The 18,035-nt window shown below is 39.9% G+C and overlaps 1 protein-coding gene across 1 annotated transcript; it reads left to right on the top strand.

Moving 5' to 3' along the window:
* Nucleotides 1-14,883: 14,883 nt before the first annotated feature.
* LOC122730997 (40S ribosomal protein S23) lies at nucleotides 14,884-17,596 on the top strand. The gene is made up of 4 exons (XM_043970703.1): nucleotides 14,884-15,010; nucleotides 16,284-16,443; nucleotides 17,170-17,290; nucleotides 17,407-17,596. Exons 1-4 carry the CDS (start codon nucleotides 15,007-15,009, stop codon nucleotides 17,551-17,553), a joined length of 432 nt encoding a protein of 143 aa, XP_043826638.1. The 5' UTR covers nucleotides 14,884-15,006; the 3' UTR covers nucleotides 17,554-17,596.
* Nucleotides 17,597-18,035: the final 439 nt, after the last annotated feature.

The following is an 18,035-nucleotide window of genomic DNA, read 5'->3' as shown; positions in this document are numbered from 1 at the left end:
CTCATCTCACTCAGCATCAGTTCATGCAAGTCCTTCCAGGTTTCTCTGAAATCTGCCTGCTCATCTTTTCTTACAGCACAATAGTATTCCATTGCATTCATATACCACAACTTGTTCAGTCATTCCCCAATTGATGGGCAGCCCCTCAATTTCCAATTCCTTGCCACCACAAAAAGAGCAGCTATAAATATTTTTGTACATGTGGGTCCTTTCCCCTTTATTCAAGTTTTCTTTTACAAAATAACTAATATGGAAATGTTTTATATAATTGCACATGTATAACCTCTATCTGATTGTTTATCCCTCAGGGAAGAGACAGGGGAGAGAGGGAGAGAAAGAATCTGGAACTCAAAACTTTAAATAAAAATATTTTTAAAATTTTAAAAAGAAAGTGAGTTTCTGAATGAAAGTAAGTACAGTCTTACTCTTTTATTTGTATGTTTTTATTTGTATAGGTCATTGCACATAGTAAGTGCTTAATAAATGCCTTTACATTCATTTTTGAGTTCTGTGTCCTTTTAGCCAGGATGGAGAGGCAGCCCTCAAAGATCTCCAAAGGGTCACACCCCATGGTCTTATCAAATGGCTTTGGGGAACACATAAAATTGATAAGGGACTCCCCAGATCAATTCCACTTTGGATGAGAATAAAATTCAGTGTTTATGAGTGTAATGATATTTTAATTCAACATTTTTATTGAAAAAAATTCCTCCACTCTGTAGGAATATTTAAAGAAAAAAACAAAACAAAAAATACCCCTCAGCTGCTGATAGTTTTCACACTCCTTTTTAAAAGAAATGTCACACTTAAACTGTGATTTTCTGGGAGCAAATCAACTCATGACTTTGAGGGGAAGGGAATAAAAAGAGTGAAAGGGAAAGGTTAAAACAGTATTTTGTATAGAACTACCTTGCCTTCAGTTTGCCCTCAGGGTGATGCTTCATTATACTGAGGGACAAAGATACCCCATAATGGTGTTTGAAAACTGGGGTAACGCTGAGTTTTATATACTTGCCTCTTTTGTTACAGCTTCAACTTAATTCAACTGATGTTAACATACTAAGAGCCTGTTCTGTGCAGATAGCTCGGCTAGGCTCTGGGGGAGGTAAAGAAGAAATAAAGCTGGTCCCTATCCTTAGGGGGAGATGGCACATCCCCAAATAGCTACAATACAACATGATACATAAGTAGCTGAGAAATGTAGACCAAGTGAGATAAAAGGTCCAAGGGGGCCGAAGGGCTTACTGGTCCTAGAGTTCAGCTTGACATTGTTTTTTATATTATCTGTACTCCTAAAAAAAATTACATGTAACATGAAAATGGGATCACCAAAACCTATTTCCCACTGACCCTCATTCTATTTTCAAAGATACATTCTCAACAATAAAAAAATGCCAGTAACAAAGTAATAAAGATAATACCTGAGAAAGTTACTCTTCATTTTAAGGAATATTCTCCTTTTATCAATGTGTATGTTTTAAGTTCAGTCCATTCTCTGAATCCTACCCTAAAAAGTATTCATCAAATTGATAATCAAGTAAAAAAATGTATATTCATTAAAAAGCATATATGTGTGTATTATATATACATATATATGTGTATATATATGTATATATAAATATATGTGTATGTGTCCATAGATTGATAGATTTGTGAGAAACAAATTGTGCAAAACCCCATTTAAAAATTTCTGGGACTCAGTGTTGGAGAAGTATCAAAGGTCTTTATTTATACATTCAAGCGGGAATGGGCCAGCTCCCTAATGGAAATGGTGGCAAGTGTGGGACTCGGGAGCCCTTTTATCTCTTGAGGGGCTGGCTCCACCCTTCTTCCTCAGTTACAATCTTCATGGCAAGACACTGGCGCCAAACACTAGACAATTGGAATGCAGTATAGTCAAAGGGGCAGCCCTCTAAACTCCTCTCCCAGTGACCAGTCCTGGGTCTCTCTCATCATGTAATCCTGATTGCTGGGGAGGGAGAGGAAAGGAGCCATTAGTAAGCACCCAGCTGAAATTCACCTCCCAGACATTCTCCAGACAACTTTAATCAGCTTTTAAGGGGGGCCCATATTTTCCCACGATAGATAGATAGATAGATAGATAGATAGATAGATAGATAGATAGATAGATAGATAGATAGATAGATAGATAGATAGATAGGTAGGTAGGTAGGTAGATGTTTATATCTTAAAATACTGCCAAGAGTCTTACTTGGAGTTTTCATGATCCTAAGGATCTAAGGATCTATATTTAGGTTACTACATGTGAGGGAAAACAATCCTCAATAATTCTCGGGAACTCAGCAGCAATGTGACAAAGGCTCATTTATTTCCTTCTCATGAGAAGGAGGCACCCTAGTGTGCAGCAAGTGGGTACAAAGAAAGGGGGGCTCACAGGCCCTGTTTAAAATCCTAGTTCCTAACATAAATGGACACTCCCCTTTTTCATCATTGGTCCAATTACTCAGGGGTTACAATCTACCGGCAAAAATTAGCTAATTGGAATGCAGTATTCCCATGGGCATAACTCAGGAGTGGACCTTATTCTTCCTTATATGGACACAACTCCAGAGCAGACCTTATTGAGACCAGGCTCCTTGAACCATGTGATTTTGTTAGCCAGAGAGGGAGGAGGGGACCTGAGACCTTTGTCCTAAAAACAGTATAGTATATACTCTTATATCCTCATTGAGAGGAGACAACTACCCATTTTCTCATACTACATCTAGTTATACTAACCAGCATTGTCCCTAAGATGCTCCCACTCTATATACAAAACCTTCCACTACTCTGATTTACCTATCTATTCCTTTAGGTCCTGAACACAAAGGCAATTGTATTTTGTAATTTCCCCATGTTGCTATAAGCCAGCCTAGGGAACCCAAGGTCTGCATGGGTAGTCAAGTGGCCTTTCCCCATGATGTCCTGTGAGTTACATGTGTAATAAGAGGAGGAAAAAAATTCTAAAGGGATGGTGGTCATAAGAAGGGTGGACCAATGGCTAAACAAAGTGATCCCACTACTGGCTGAATACTAAGAAATTCCAGGACCAGTCTTGGAGTTCTGAGAATCAGGATGATCTGGCCATGCATGTAAGTGTCATATACCTTCAGGATCAAGAGCTGAGATATGAGGATAAGACTGAGAGAATGCTAAAGCAAAGAGACTCAGAGAGAAGGAGGAGGGTATCTAACACTGGACTGACCCTATGATCCACATTAGCCATTCACAAGACAGATCTGAGTAGTTGGTGTCAAAGGTTTTGAGGTGACTGAGACTGAATCCCTGTAGGAGAGGAAGAAATGGTACTAACCAGGAAACAGGCTACAACTATTCACTTCCTACTTAGACTTTTCTGTTCTTTACATGCCTCTTGATAAAGCAGTTATATATTTAAGTGCTGCTTTTAGGCTAATGCTTGTAGGTAAACTGTAGATTCTTAGTGCAGAACTAGAAATGTCAAATTCAGGTATTCCCAGGAATTCCCTGGATGATGACAAAGTGAATCTGTACAGTAGATACAATCAGATCTCCATGGCAGAAGATAAGGCGAGAACAGTCTTCATCTATCTATTAAAGTTTTACTAATTAAAGGCATGTGCCAAGGGATTTATTGGGTACTTTTTAACTGTTCATGGGAAAAGGTATGACAAAAGATGCTGCTGTGGATAGAGCACCTGCCCTGGAATCAAGAGGACCTGAGTTCAAATCAGGCCTCAGTCATTTGACAATTGCTAGCTATATGACCCTGGGCAAGTCACTTAATCCCATTGCCTTGCCAAAAAAAAAAAAAAAAAAGGCAGTTAGGTGGCACAGTGGATCGAGCGCCAGGCCTAGAGTCAGAAAGTCTCATCTTCCTGAATTCAAATTTGGCCTCAGACACTTACTGGCTGTGTGACCCTGGTCAAGTCACTTAACCCTGGTTGCCTCAGTTTCCTCATCTATAAAATGAGCTGGAGAAGAAAAATCTCAAATAAGGGTCTTTCAAAGAAGAAAATCTCAAAGAGGGTTATGAAGAGTAGAACATGACTGAAGCACAACAATTAAATAAACAAATACATTAAAAACACACACACATTCTTACATTCTCTGGCTCATTACTTCCAACCTGGAGCTGGGGGTGGGGGGTGGCGGTTGACTCACTAAAATGAAGCTTACCTATGGCTCATGTCTAAGGTCTCCCCTAAAAGGAATTATGAGAGTATCTTCTTTTGGGGGAGGGGGCAGGGAAATGAAGGTTAAGTGATTTGCCCAGGGTCATACAGCTAGTAAGCCTCAAGTGTTTGAGGTCCGATTTGAACTCAGGTCCTTCTGAATCCAGGGCTGGTGCTTTAGTCATTGCGCCACCTAGCTGCCCAAGAGAATGCTCCAGAAAAGGTATTCAGTGTACAAAAGTGATACCAGGTATGGGACAGCCATTTATTTCCTCCAGCACAAAATCTCTTCCCTTTCTTGCCAGAAGTTCAAGGGAGGGCTGATATGTGTCCACGGGACCAATCATCTCAGAAAAGTAAAGTACCTGTCCCTTAACAGTGTGCCATTTCCCATGGAGCCGAAACATATATTCCTTAGGCTCACTCTTGTTAAATCCTCCCTCTCTGCCTCTCTTCCTGCTGAGATCCCTGAGCACTAGGGGCAACACCTTTGAGCCACCCAAGCCTCTGCCTTGCTCATGGATGGGACTGTGCCATCTAGAACACCCACCATTCCCTTGGGCTTCCCCTTCCTCAATCCTCCCCCCCTGAGTTTTTTAGGTTTTCTATTTCTTATGGAGTTGTTGAGACTCCTACATCCTCACTGAGTGACTATTGGAAAGTCACACACTTCTCTGGGTCTTATTTTTTTTCTGTTAAATGGAAAATAAAATGAATTTGTGTACTAAAGTGGTATTTAAATATGAAAAAGTTAAATGTTTGTTATTAAATATTTAATGTTTTAAAATTAAATTATATGCTAAATTTTAAAATAGTTAAAATTTTGGTGTCATCAATAAATTGGTTGGGATGCTCTTTGTACATTTGTCCATATTCTCAATTCTGAATAGTTCTGAGGGCCTGGGGAGTCTTTTGGGGGCCTTATCCTTTCAAATGTTTCCCTAATGCCTAATACTAAAGATGTTCAACAAAGGGGTGGGGCACAGGGGTTTTTTTTAAGCAGATAAAGAAAATTTATTTACAGAATGTAGACAGCCCCCAATATGAAGACATAATATGTTCCAAAAGTTGACTTGGAAGTCAATTGTTTGGAATTCAGAATACTTCATGTGATACAAAGTTTATTTTGGTCTCTCAGCCAAAAATGTATTTTAGAAACTTGTGTCAGAATCAATATTTGAATATAATTGATTTCCTTTGTAAGCCTATGTATTTATTAATTTAAAACCATTATTCTGAGAAGAGCTCGGTAAGTTTCAGCAGACCTCTGTCTAAAGGGGGGTATGACACCCAATTTTTAAAAATCCCTGCTTCCCCCCATATACACAGTGACCCCAAATCACTAACTGTTGGGATTTTCAGTTTGTTTCCCCTTAAACTATTTATTCGACCATTTTGTAAGCTTCTTGAGGGCAGGGACTACTGGTTGGTCCCCCAGTGCCTCAGAAGACACAGGTTTTTATTAAGCAATTGATGTAAATACATACTTAATTCCAGTTGGTCACATGGTACAGTCAAATCTGGGAAGAGAATAAGGGAGGACTTCTTTTTCCTTGTTTAGTCAGCAATAATATTCATGTCTAAAATGAAGAAGAAAATATTCACATAGGATAATCTAACTCTACTTGGCAAGAGAAATAACTATGAAAAAATCAGCTGGCCCTTGCTTGCCACTTTGTTGTTGTTTTTTTAATTAATGAATTAATTTATTTAGAATTTTCCCCACCTTACATGTAAAAACAAATTGTAACATCAATTTTTATAACTTTGTTTTCCAAATTCTCTTTCTCCCTCCATATCCCTCCTTAAGAACTCAAGCAATTTAACATAAGCTATACATGTGCAGTCATGCAAAATATATCAGACAAAAAAAAAACCTTTAGAAATAAGAACTAACAACAACAAAATGTACTTCCATCTGTATTTCAGATACCATCAGATACTACTGTGTCTCCTGTGTCTAACCTATTCCATTGATCCATCACTCTATTTCTTAGCCAGTACCAAATATTGCTGTTATTTTGTATACAGTACATTTTACTTTGCTTCTGCTCATGCAGATGAATTGCATTTTTTTCATAAGTCTTTTAGAGTTGTCTTGGATCATGGCACTGCTGAGAATAAGTCATTCATAGCAGATCATATTGCTGTTTTTTAATCATAAAACTATTTTATTATTTTCTAGTTACATTTAGAGATTGTTTTCAATATTTGTTTTTATAGATTTCTAGTTTCAAATTTTTCTCCTCCCTCCTCCCCAAGACAGCAAGCAATCTGATACAGGTTATATATATACAATCACATTAAACATACTTCTGCATTAGTCATGCTGTGAAAGAAGAATCAGAGCAAAGGGGAAAACCTTAAAAAAGAAAAACAAGATAAATTAGAAAAAGTATGGATCAATCTACATCTATATTCCACAGTTCTTTTTTTTCTGGATTTGGAGAGCATTTTCCATCATGAGTCCTTTGAAACTGTCTTGGACCATTGTATTGTTGAGAAGAGTCAAGTCTATCACAGTTGATCAACATACAACGTTGTTGATACTGTGTACAATGTTCTCCTGGTTCTGCTCATCTCACTCAGCATCAGTTCATGCAAGTCCTTCCAGGTTTCTCTGAAATCTGCCTGCTCATAGTTTCTTACAGAACAGTAGTATTCCATTACATTGATATACCACAACTTATTCAGCCATTCCCCAACTGATAGGCATCCCCTCAATTTCCAATTCCTTGCCACCACAAAAAGAGCAGCTATAAATATTTTTGTACATGTGGATCCTTTTCCCTTTTTTTATGATCTCTTTGGGAAAAAGAACTAATGGGGGAAGCTAGGTGGATAAAGCACCAGCCCTGGATTCAGGAGTACCCAAGTTCAAATCTGGCCTCAGACACTTGAGACTTACTAGCTGTGTGACCCTGGGCAAGTCACTTAACCCTCATTGCCCCACCAAAATTAAAAAATAAAAAATTTTTAAAAAAATTAAAAAACTAATAGTGGTATTGCTGGGTCAAAGGGTATGCACAGCTTTATAGTCCTTTGGGCATAGTTCCAAACTGCTCTCCAGAATGGTTGGATCAGTTTACAGCTCCACCAATAATGTATTAGTGTTCCAATTTTTCCACAGCTTCTCTAACATTTATTATTTTCCTTTTTTTGTCATATTAGCCAATCTGATAGGTGTCAGGTAGTATCTCAGAATTGTTTTGATTTGCATTTCTCTAATCAATAGTGATTTAGAGCATTTTTTCATATGGCAATAGTCTTTGGGTTTATCAAACAGTACATTACTAAAGTCATTTACTACTGTGTCTTCTGTGTCTAACCTATTCCATTGATCCACCACTCTATTTCTTAGCCAGTACCAAATATTGCTGTTATTTTGTATACAGTACATTTTACTTTGCTTCTGCTCATGTAAGCCTTTCCATGTTTTTTCTGATAACACCCTGCTCATCTTATTTTTTTTAATAGTAGACTACATTTATATAGTACTTTAATGGGAGATTTCCTTTAAAACACCCATGAGGTTGATTATTGCAACAACAATTTATAGCGAAAAAAGAAGTAAAAAAAATTTATAGCCAACATTTGTATAGTACCTTATACCTGACAAAGAATTTTCTTCACAATAGCCCAGCAAATTAAGTACCACCATCATCATCATCTTACATTGTTCTTGCCTCTGCTTCAAATTTTTTCCCAGTTACTATTGCTAACTGTGCTTCCCTCCATCCTATTCACTCCCCAAGATATTCACTCCATTTTCTATCTTCTTTTACCCTATCCCTCCTCAAAAGTGTTTTGCTTTGATTGTGGGGGCACAGTTTTTAATGGTCTCCTGAGTGCTATGCAAAGAGCCCCAGCAATCCATTCAGCATAGTCCTTAGACAAACCCAAATTTAGCAGTATTTTGTGAGGGCCCTTACCTACCACTGTTGGTGAGCTTAGAGATTACAATCACCCCATATACAAAATTAAACAAATTCAACAAGAAAAGAATATTTTAAATGAAATTAGGGACTTGGGGATGACTAATCTTGGGGAAAGTTCCTCCCATGGGTTCTAACACAAGGGCCCTTAACATTTTTTGTGTCATGAACACCATGGGCAGTCTGGTGAAGGCTATACAACTCTTCTTAGACTAATGTTTTAAATAATAGAAGGAAATACTAAATTTTTCTTAGAGATTAGTGAAAATAAAGATGTAATTTTTTCCCATCCACGTTCACGGACCCCACTAAAATCTACCCACAGACCACCCCCCCCCACCAAGGGTCCACAGACTCTGGGCTAAAAACCCCTACTGTAACACATGAGCACAACCTATACATTTCTCTGATGGATGCCTGGCAATGAAGATAGAGATCCAAATGATAGTCCAGACAACATCTCTCCAGATAGGGGTGCCCTGAAACATAGGGACCCCAAATTTCTCAGTGGATCCCTACAAAACCAGAGGGTACTCCAAATAGAGATCAGAAGTCACCCAATGATAGGATAAAAAGGCTAGTTTTTCAAAAAAATCAACCAAAGTCAGTTGAGCCTCACACATATGTGAAGCTCCTAAAAAGGAATGAAGCACTTGGGTTGACTGGAATCAGTCTTTCAAATCCTTATTTTATTATTGTCGTCGTCGTTGTTGTCTTACATCTGTAAGACAAGTCCTAAGGGGCCCTTTCCCACAGAAGTTCCAGCAATGGATTCATGCAGATCATTTTCAGTCTTTGAGGAGCTGAACTCCATAGAGAAAAGAATCACAGTCTCTTACATTCTCTGGCTCATTATCTCCACCCCAGAGTTCCTGGGAAAATCTCTTTAAAAAACCTTATGTATGCCTTATGTCAAGGACTTCTACCAAAAGGGATTAATAGTTATCCTTCTAGAAAAGATACTCAATATACAAAGTATATGTCAGACAGAAGAGATATAGGATAGCTATTTATTCCCTCCACCACAAAAGAAATACTAAAACAAAACAAAACCCTTATATCTTGTTAAAATCCTTCAGACAGCAGATATTGAGTTTCCCTCTACTTCCAAGAAGAGAAAATGTAAACAAGACATTGAAGAAATATAACGAGCCATTTTTAATTTTTTTCCACATCTGTGCTTAACACCTTTAAAAAAAATTCAGTGTGAATCTTAATTTTTCATGCCTTTTCCTAAGGCTCTGAAAGGAACCCCTTTCTAGCTCCAAGGAAACTTGAATTTGATTTATCTCCTGACAAATAGTCATCTCTTCAATTCTTGTTCTTAAAGCTCTCCTGGAGAACAGGCTTCTACCAGCTAATAAATATCCCGTTCTGGTACTTGACAACCCTCTAGTGAGGACTTTTTTTTTCCTTTCTACTAACCAGAATTTCCCCTGCTGAAATATCAGCCCATTTCCTCTGGTTCAGTCCTCAGCTGAGTGAGAGAACAGCTGGTTAGCATCATCTGCATAATAACTCTTAATATGCTTGTTAAAATTATAGCTCCTCTCCAATAACCTCACAAAAGGAATCAAAGAACAGCTTTGTCAGCTAAGACCCTACACAGAGGCTTAAGCATAATGACAGGAAACACCAGAACAACCATGAATGCTGTTAAGATTATATGGCAACAGCGAAATTTACCAGGAATTGTCCTTCTCTCTCCCTGCAAACTCCCCATCTTGGCAAAGATATAAGAGGCAAAATCAGGCAATAGGAAGTAGACAGAATGAGCAGACAAGAGGCACTCATATATCACTGGTAGGAGAAAAAAATGCTTTTTAATCATTTAACCAGGTGAAATTAAGCATTTAATATTTACCACACATTTGCATGCAATGGAATTATTAGTCTCAAATATTTTCTGCTTCCTTGTTCACATCTAGACTATCTGCATTTCAACTCATTATGTTTCCATAGTAACAGAGGTTTCATTTTAAATATATAAAATGATAGGAAACTGTGTCTACCATTAAATCATTTGGTTTTTTCTCTCTAAAATCTTCCTTTCCCTTAAGATGAAATGAAGAATCCACTTAACCCTTGTTCAGATGAACTCCCTTGAATCAGGGTCAGAAATGTGTCTTTTTTGGGGTAACAGAAGTGATAATGAGCCTCCTTTTTGTTTCCCCTCGTGTACCTTGAGACTAATAACCAATCATAGCTAGACCAATCACCTCAGTTTTTTGCATAACCCACTATACATGAGCATAGTGCTATATTCAACTAGGTGGTGTAGAAAGATGAACCTGAAATCAGGAAGACCTGAGTTCAAATCCATCCTCAGACATTTCCTGTCATCCAGACTTAATTACTTAACCCTTGTATGCCTCAGTTACTTCACCTATAAAATAGGAATAATAAAGCAGCTTTCTCCCAGGTAGGTGAGGATCAAATGAGATAATGTTAATGAATCATATAGCACAGTCCCTGACAATAGTAAGCACTTAATAAATGCATGTTCTCCCTTCTCCTTTACCTCCTCCCACAGCAGCAAAATGAAGATAGGCATGTGGTAAAAGCGAGAGAATATCTGATAGCCCTTGTGCTCCACTAGTATCCACTTAAGGTCAAGAGGAAGATAAGAAAATTCTCCCCAGGCCAGGTGCACTCCATTATAGCATGACTTGGACAAGAGCAGGCCTAAGTCAAGGAACAACAAGGCATCCTGGGGGGGAGGATGGCTGTGCCACACAAGTCAAAACACTACCATTTTAGCCGTTATCTCCCCTCCGATTTCTATGGGGATAGCCCAGGACCTTAAACTCAGGAGCTGTGATAATAGCACTGCCTCCCCCTCCCCTGACAAACCATCCTGTTTCCAGTGCAGGCCCCAAAGCAATCACTGAGGAGACTAATTACTGTGAATGGGCCCACCTTCTTGCCACCATCACCACCTACTGCTGACCAACTGCCACTGACAGACATGAAACCAATCCCAAGAGGCCTAGTGGTACGACTGCTTCCCGCCCCCAGGCAATTGGTCATGCCCAGCATCGGCAGCCACCATCCCAGTAAGCAACCACTGTAGGGATGCTACCTAATTGCCATCATATGCTTTATTACTGCATGTGAAGGACTACAGGGCCTTTCTATTTGACTAACAGCTAAAACCTCCCATCTGTGCTATCTCCATTCCAATGTGAGCTATTGCCTTACTTTTCTATCTTCAGCACTTAGTTCAGTGCTTAGCATATGTTGTAGCTTCAGGAGTGAAAGAATGTGGAAGATAGAAGAATATTATCAGAGAAAGAAGTTTCAGAATTCAGGATCAGGGATTAGCTCTAGTTTGGGGTGATGATGAAGTCTAAGGGACCCACTAAACAACACACAAGTATTAAGTGACTACTATGTGCCAGGCACTCTACTATGTGCTGGGGGTATACCTATAAAAGTGAGATAGTCCTTGCCCTCAAAGGGTTTACCTTCTTTTAGGGGGCCAATATATAGTGCTATGACTAAGAGGTATGACCACCCCTTTGGGAATTGAAATGGAGTGAAGGCGAAGATCAGGAAGGATGAGGTTGGTTAACTAGGAAGCCATCACATTCAAAGTGTGTGTATGGGGAGAGACAGAAAACCTCCACAGATGAAGGCAAGGATTGGGACAGAGAGGAGAATTGTAAGGATGCCAGGGACCAAACCCCTTGAGAAAGAAGAAGGTGACCTGGAGGGGGTAGGTGGGGGGTTACAATAGATAAAGCAACAAGGCTCTGAACAGGGTGATGTAGGTGTATGGAATAAGCTTCCAAGAAGGCAAGGCTGCTGAGAGATGGCAACAGAGGGATTCTATCGAATGGCAGTGAGAAGGAAGGACAAAGTTAGATGTTGATTCCTCTTCCTGTGTGTATTACAGCAGGGTTTCTTAAACCTTTTCCACTCGAGACCTCTTTTTGCCTGAGAAATTTTTACACAAAGCTGGGTAAAAAGGTATATAAAATAGGTATACAAATCAAACATTTACTACCCAATTTTTCATGACCCCCATAAATACATGACTCCATATGGGACCCCCATGGAACCCACAGTTTATGAAACTGGTTATTAGAGGGTAGAGGTAAGGGGAAATCAGAGGAGCAACCAGCACTGGAGCAGGTGAATGGTTGCAGACAAGGTGGCATCAAGGGAAAGCCATGTTTCTATGAGTACAAGACAGCAGAAGATGTGAAAGAGCATGAGTTCTAGGATGCAGGAAGTTCACTTAGGACAGTTTGAATTCCAGAAGGCACAAGAGTGGAAGAGTAAGGCAAAGGAGGATAAGGTCTGAAGAACAGTAGTGCTGAGCTAGATAGAGAAAAATATCAGCTGAAAGGGGTTTTTTAACGTTAAGAAATGATGTCTGACTTATAAGGATGAAAGAAGCAAATTGGGGAGTAAAAAAGACAAATTGGAGATAGGATGAACCAGAAGTTAGAAGATCAGGTAGGAGGTAATTGGGGTGGGGGGGGAAGGGGGGGTGTTAGTGACTTGCCCAGGGTCACACAGCTAGTGTCAAGTGTCTGAGGCCAGATTTGAACTCAGGTCCTCCTGAATCCAGGGCCAGTGCTTTATCCACTGTGCCACCTAGCTGCCCCCCAGGAGGTAATTTTGATAACAATCCTCTCCAACAGATTTCCCAATAGTCATTCCCTCCTGCTTTCTAACCTTGATTCTCTCCCTATTTAATGGTTCCTTCCTTCATGTCTTCAAAAATGTCCAGGTATTTATCCTTCATCCTTAAAAATCCTCACTTGGTACTACCTATTTCCTCCAATCATACTTATAGTTAGTTGTATATGTGTATATGTATGTGTATGTGTATGTGTATATTCCTCCTCACTTTTGCAAGATTTTACCCAAAAAAGTTATATCCTCTTACAGTCTTATCTTGCTCTGTTCTCTTTTCAACCCTTTGAAATTTTGCTTCCCACATCTTCTCTCAAATATAACTGCTCTTCTTTTGGTCAGTCAATAAGTATTTATTAACAAGTCTACTCTGTAACAGGCACTGCCTTAAGTGATGGATTTTACAAAATATTTATATTCTTTATTTATTTTATTTCTAGTTTTTGGTTCCAATCTCTATTCCTCCTTCCCTCCCTTGCCTCCCCCCTCGCGGAGGCTGCAAACAATCTAATATAGGTTATACATGTATATCATGCCTATTTGTCACTTTTTACAAGCAAATTAAATCATTTTTTAAAAACGTAAGAATGTGAAAAATAGCATGCTTCAGTCTGTTCCATCAATATCAGTTCTTTCTTTGGAGGCAGATAATATGTTTCATTAATAGTCTTTTGGGATTGCCTTGGATCATTGTATTGCTGAGAATAGTCAAGACATTCACTGATTAAGGAAGCAGGTCTCCCAGATTTCCCCTTTAAACTGACATAAAGCTGCCTCTGAACAACCCTAGGAGCAGGGAAAGAGTCTACCAGCCCGGCATAAAACTGCTCTCTTCAAAGGTATTGAATGGTTCCAATTTCAAAATCTGATAGCTTTCACCAAGTCCTTCTCCTTCTGGACCTCTCTGCAGAATTTGACATTGTTTAATTTAGGCGATATTAGGTCATGGGGGTGAAGAGAAGGGTAGATGAGATTAGTTTTGGACACAGGATCATACCTCTGTAGGATTAAGATAAAAAAGGAAATTAAAGAACATTATTTCAATCCTGTTTCTACAGATGAAGAAATTGAGGCCCGCATTTGGGGTACCAGTGATACTCCTTTTGGATCTTCCTGTTTGAGGGCAAGAGAAGCAATTAATACTGGATGAGGTGGCCTAAGAGAAAATGTCTTCCAGAGAAAACTATGTTTCTATGAGCCAAAAAAATGGGGGTGGGCGTGGGGGTGGGGTGGGAGGGGAGTTGGAGCTTTTTAACAACTGAACATTTGAAAATACAGGCCTGAAGCTCAGGGAGGGCATGCAGTGTCGACACAGAATCACCCACAAAGGGGTGATAATTAAATCCACGGGAGTGGAGGAGGTAACCCAGAGAGAATGCGGAAAGAGAAGGGAAGAGGGCCAAAGACGAATCAGTGGTGCTGATTGGATGGCCCAGCAGATGGTCCCACTTCAAATAGTAGCTCTGTGACCTTGGCCTAGCTACTTGTCTGCCTTTTCCTCAGCTCTAAGATGTGGGAGTTAGGCTTGCTGACCTCCCTTTCCAGCAGAGGTCCTGAAAGGCACCCCCGAGCGGAAGCCCAATGACTGTGGACAAGAGTTAGAAGTTCACTAGCATAGAAAAGTCAAGTAACGCATAGAACACATCCGGTCATTCTGTAAGAAGCAGAGTCCGTGGACCCCGTGGGAGCCAGGACGCCAAGGCTAGAAAAGAGGGGGATGAAGAGAAGGGGTGGGGGGAGCCAAAAGTAGGATAGCTGAGGGAGAGCGTGGTCAAGAGGTTTCTGGAGAACGGGAAAGGAGGATAAGGGAGCATAGGAGAAACGATTGTATCAACCGCAGTGGACCTGACGGGCCCTTTAACTTTCTCTCAACATCCCTCTATTTGGCAGTTCTAGCACCCACGTGGTGCTCACTTCCGCCAGGCTCCCCCTGGGCTTCAGAAACTGGCAATCCCTGCACTAAGCGCATGCGTTCCCGGCGTGGGGTCTTCATAGTGCGCCTGGCAGCCTGTGGGAGTTGTAGTTTCCCTCCTACTTCTCTGTGCTTTAGAAACTGATTTTATTATTATTTTGCGCAAAAAGACTCAGATTCTGGCTCCCAAAAGTAAATCCATCGAGCGTCTTCTCAAATAGCTACAAAGTAACTTCTGTCAGGCTCGAGGCGGACAGCCCTGAAGAGGGTCCTTGACTGAGCTCGCGGCCGCTAGGGATTGTGGGTACGCGCTTCCTTCCTTCCTTCTCTCTTTTGCTTCGGCCCGGACGGCGGCAGCATGGGTGAGTGGCTGCGTCGCTGGGCCCGAGAGCCCTGGGGGTCATGGGCTCTGCGGGACTGGGGCTCTGCGAATGTAGAAACGGGGCCGCCAAGGCATGAGGAGGGGCTAGGGAGGAGAGGGGCCGGCGTCCATGGCACGTGGCGAGAGGCCGCAGCCTGGAGCTAGGGCCGGGGCCGGGCGCCAGGTGCTACCTCGGGCCGGGGCTTCTGCGAGCCGAAAGCTTACACCCTAAGAAAGGGACGTAGCCTCCGAAAAATTGTTTTCCACGAGCGGAATCCGTGTTAACCATGGTTTGGTTGTTGATCTTTTTTTTTTAAGTCGGGGTTTCTGTTTTTGCAGATATAGGCATTTAAACTAGTTTTTGGCCCAGGCACGGTAACTGATCCCAGCTTATTGTTTATAAACTCCGCCTAGGCAGGGCCACGTCTAACTTAAACCAAGTACTTTACTTCCCTCGTGGTGCTAGTTCTTTTTTATAAATTCTTTAAATGCTCTTGACTGCATTTGAGAAAGACGAAAATCAGCTTTTTCCCTCGGACTTTAAGCATTTGTCAAGGATTTGCCAAGGACCTTGAACGAAAATGACAGTTCCTGTGTTGAGATGAGATTTGTATCAGTAAACGAACATTTATCACACAGTAGTTAAGCATTTATTGGCAGGAACTGTACTAAATGGGGTAAGAAAGGCAAAAATAGACTTTGGCCTTGAGTTAGATCCAAATGACATCCGTGTTTTGTAAATATTTAATAATATTAAAGATATTCAGACTAAGTGGAAAGCAGCTGGAGAACTAGAAAAGAATTTGTATAGACTGGAGGTGGGATTTGAGCTGAATCTTGAAAGAAGCTGGGGAAACTGAGAAGGGAGAATGTTCCAGGTATGTGGTGCTAAGCTACAAAGACAGGAGATGATTTGTGTGAAAAACAAGAATTAAGGGCCTACCATATACCAGGCATTGTGAGACGAAGAAGAGTCTCTGTTCTTACCGACCACACAAATAAATGATACGGGGAAAGGAATTGGGGGGGGGGGGCAGAACACGTCAAAGTCATCTATTCCTACCCCTAGTTTTATACATTCGAGAAGTGAAGTCCTGACTGAGTTCAAAGATGCAAAACAAGTTAATGGTACAGTGTTGGAAATTTAGGTCCATAGGTACCCAGTGAAGTGTTAGAAAAAGTCTACTATGTAGCTCAAACTTTGGGATCTTACTTTCCAAAAGATATTAGGATTTTTTTAGCTTAAATTTAAAATATATGTTGTTCTTTTTTAGGTAAGTGCCGTGGTCTTCGTACAGCTAGAAAGCTTCGCAGCCACAGAAGAGATCAAAAGTGGCATGACAAACAATACAAGAAAGCTCATTTGGGCACAGCCTTGAAGGCCAACCCATTTGGAGGAGCATCTCATGCAAAAGGGATTGTCTTGGAGAAAGTGTAAGTGGGAAGATGGATACTCCTGTACAATTTTAATGTGTTATTTCAATTGTGCGTAAATGAATGTTAATTGCATAGTTCTGGTGTTCTGCTGTCATATTCCATCTATTCTAAAGTCCCTGTAATTCATAAATGTTTGAGAGACAACGTGGTATAATGGATAGAAAAGATGGCCTTGGTATCAGGAAGATGTGGGTTAATGTCTTCCTCTAACATGCACAAGGCACCCTGGCTGGTTCAGGGGATACAAAATGGCAACAAAAGTCACAGATTGATGGGGAAGACCTTAAGTAAACAAATTATGGGGAGAAGTTAAGAGAATTTTTTGTCTTTACTCTTAGTCTGGGAAATACAATGTATATGCATGTAATCTGAGCACTGTTACAAGTAAATGTCAGTGGAGTGTATAATTTCAGGGGAGGCTTTTTGGGCTTTTAAAGAGCCTTGAATGCTAAGTGTAAAAAGACCATAACTTTTTCCACAGAAAAGTATAAGGATTTTCAAATGTAGTTGAATTCCAACCAAGTTATACTGCAACAATAAATTTTTAAACGTACATATGTTTGTCTAATGCAAAACTATGTTAGGATATTTTTTGTGTGCTTTTGGGTTTTGCATTTGGTTTTCTTTTCATGGGTGTTTAATAAACTGTTGCATTGAACTAATAATAAGTTGTGGCTTTAGACTAAATAAATGGCTCAGTTTGTATGGTTTGTTTTATTTTAGTGGTGTTGAAGCCAAGCAGCCCAATTCTGCCATCAGGAAGTGTGTGAGAGTCCAGCTGATTAAGAATGGCAAAAAAATCACCGCCTTTGTTCCCAATGATGGTTGCTTGAACTTTATTGAGGTAGGTATTTCTAGTGATTTAAATTTAATCCATTGTAATTATTCTTAGTTGGTATTTTTCCCAGAATAAAGCTAAAGAATACAATTTCATGATCTTTGGGTCTGTTTTTCTTTTAGGAAAACGATGAAGTTTTGGTTGCTGGATTTGGTCGAAAAGGTCATGCTGTTGGTGATATTCCTGGAGTCCGCTTCAAGGTTGTGAAAGTTGCAAATGTTTCTCTTCTGGCCTTGTACAAAGGCAAGAAGGAAAGACCAAGATCATAAAAATTGTATGATGTCTTTGTCATAGTAAACAGTTTTCATGTAACAAATGTGTGTGGCTTTTTTTCTACCCATAAGACTATTCTTTTTGAAAAGTTACATATATACTTTGCTATACCTTTGTGAACAAAGCTATTTACCGCTTAGTAGTTGAATGATGTATACCAGTCAGCAAGCATTTATTAAGTACCTATTATGTGCTGGTTGCTCAGGATACAAATATAGGATTGAAATAGCTTCTGCTCTCAATCAGATTATTTTCTTGGGGAATACAACATGATAGAGTTGAGCCAAACCTTTTTTTTTTTTAACAATTAGATTAATTTAAATTTTAAACACGTGAACTGGATAGTCTAATCTATGTTCATCACAGTACTAGGGAGAAATACCTCAAAATGAGTTAAAATGTTTGCTGGGCTTTTTTGAATGGGAATATGCTTTCATTTTAAGTCAGGGTGGCAATTCAAATAGCAGTGCTTTAAAAC

Source organism: Dromiciops gliroides, chromosome 1 (genome assembly GCF_019393635.1).
Source record: "Dromiciops gliroides isolate mDroGli1 chromosome 1, mDroGli1.pri, whole genome shotgun sequence".
Taxonomy (NCBI): Eukaryota; Metazoa; Chordata; class Mammalia; order Microbiotheria; family Microbiotheriidae; genus Dromiciops; species Dromiciops gliroides.
Note: the sequence above shows the minus strand (reverse complement) of the source record. Positions and strands in the feature narration are given on the sequence as shown.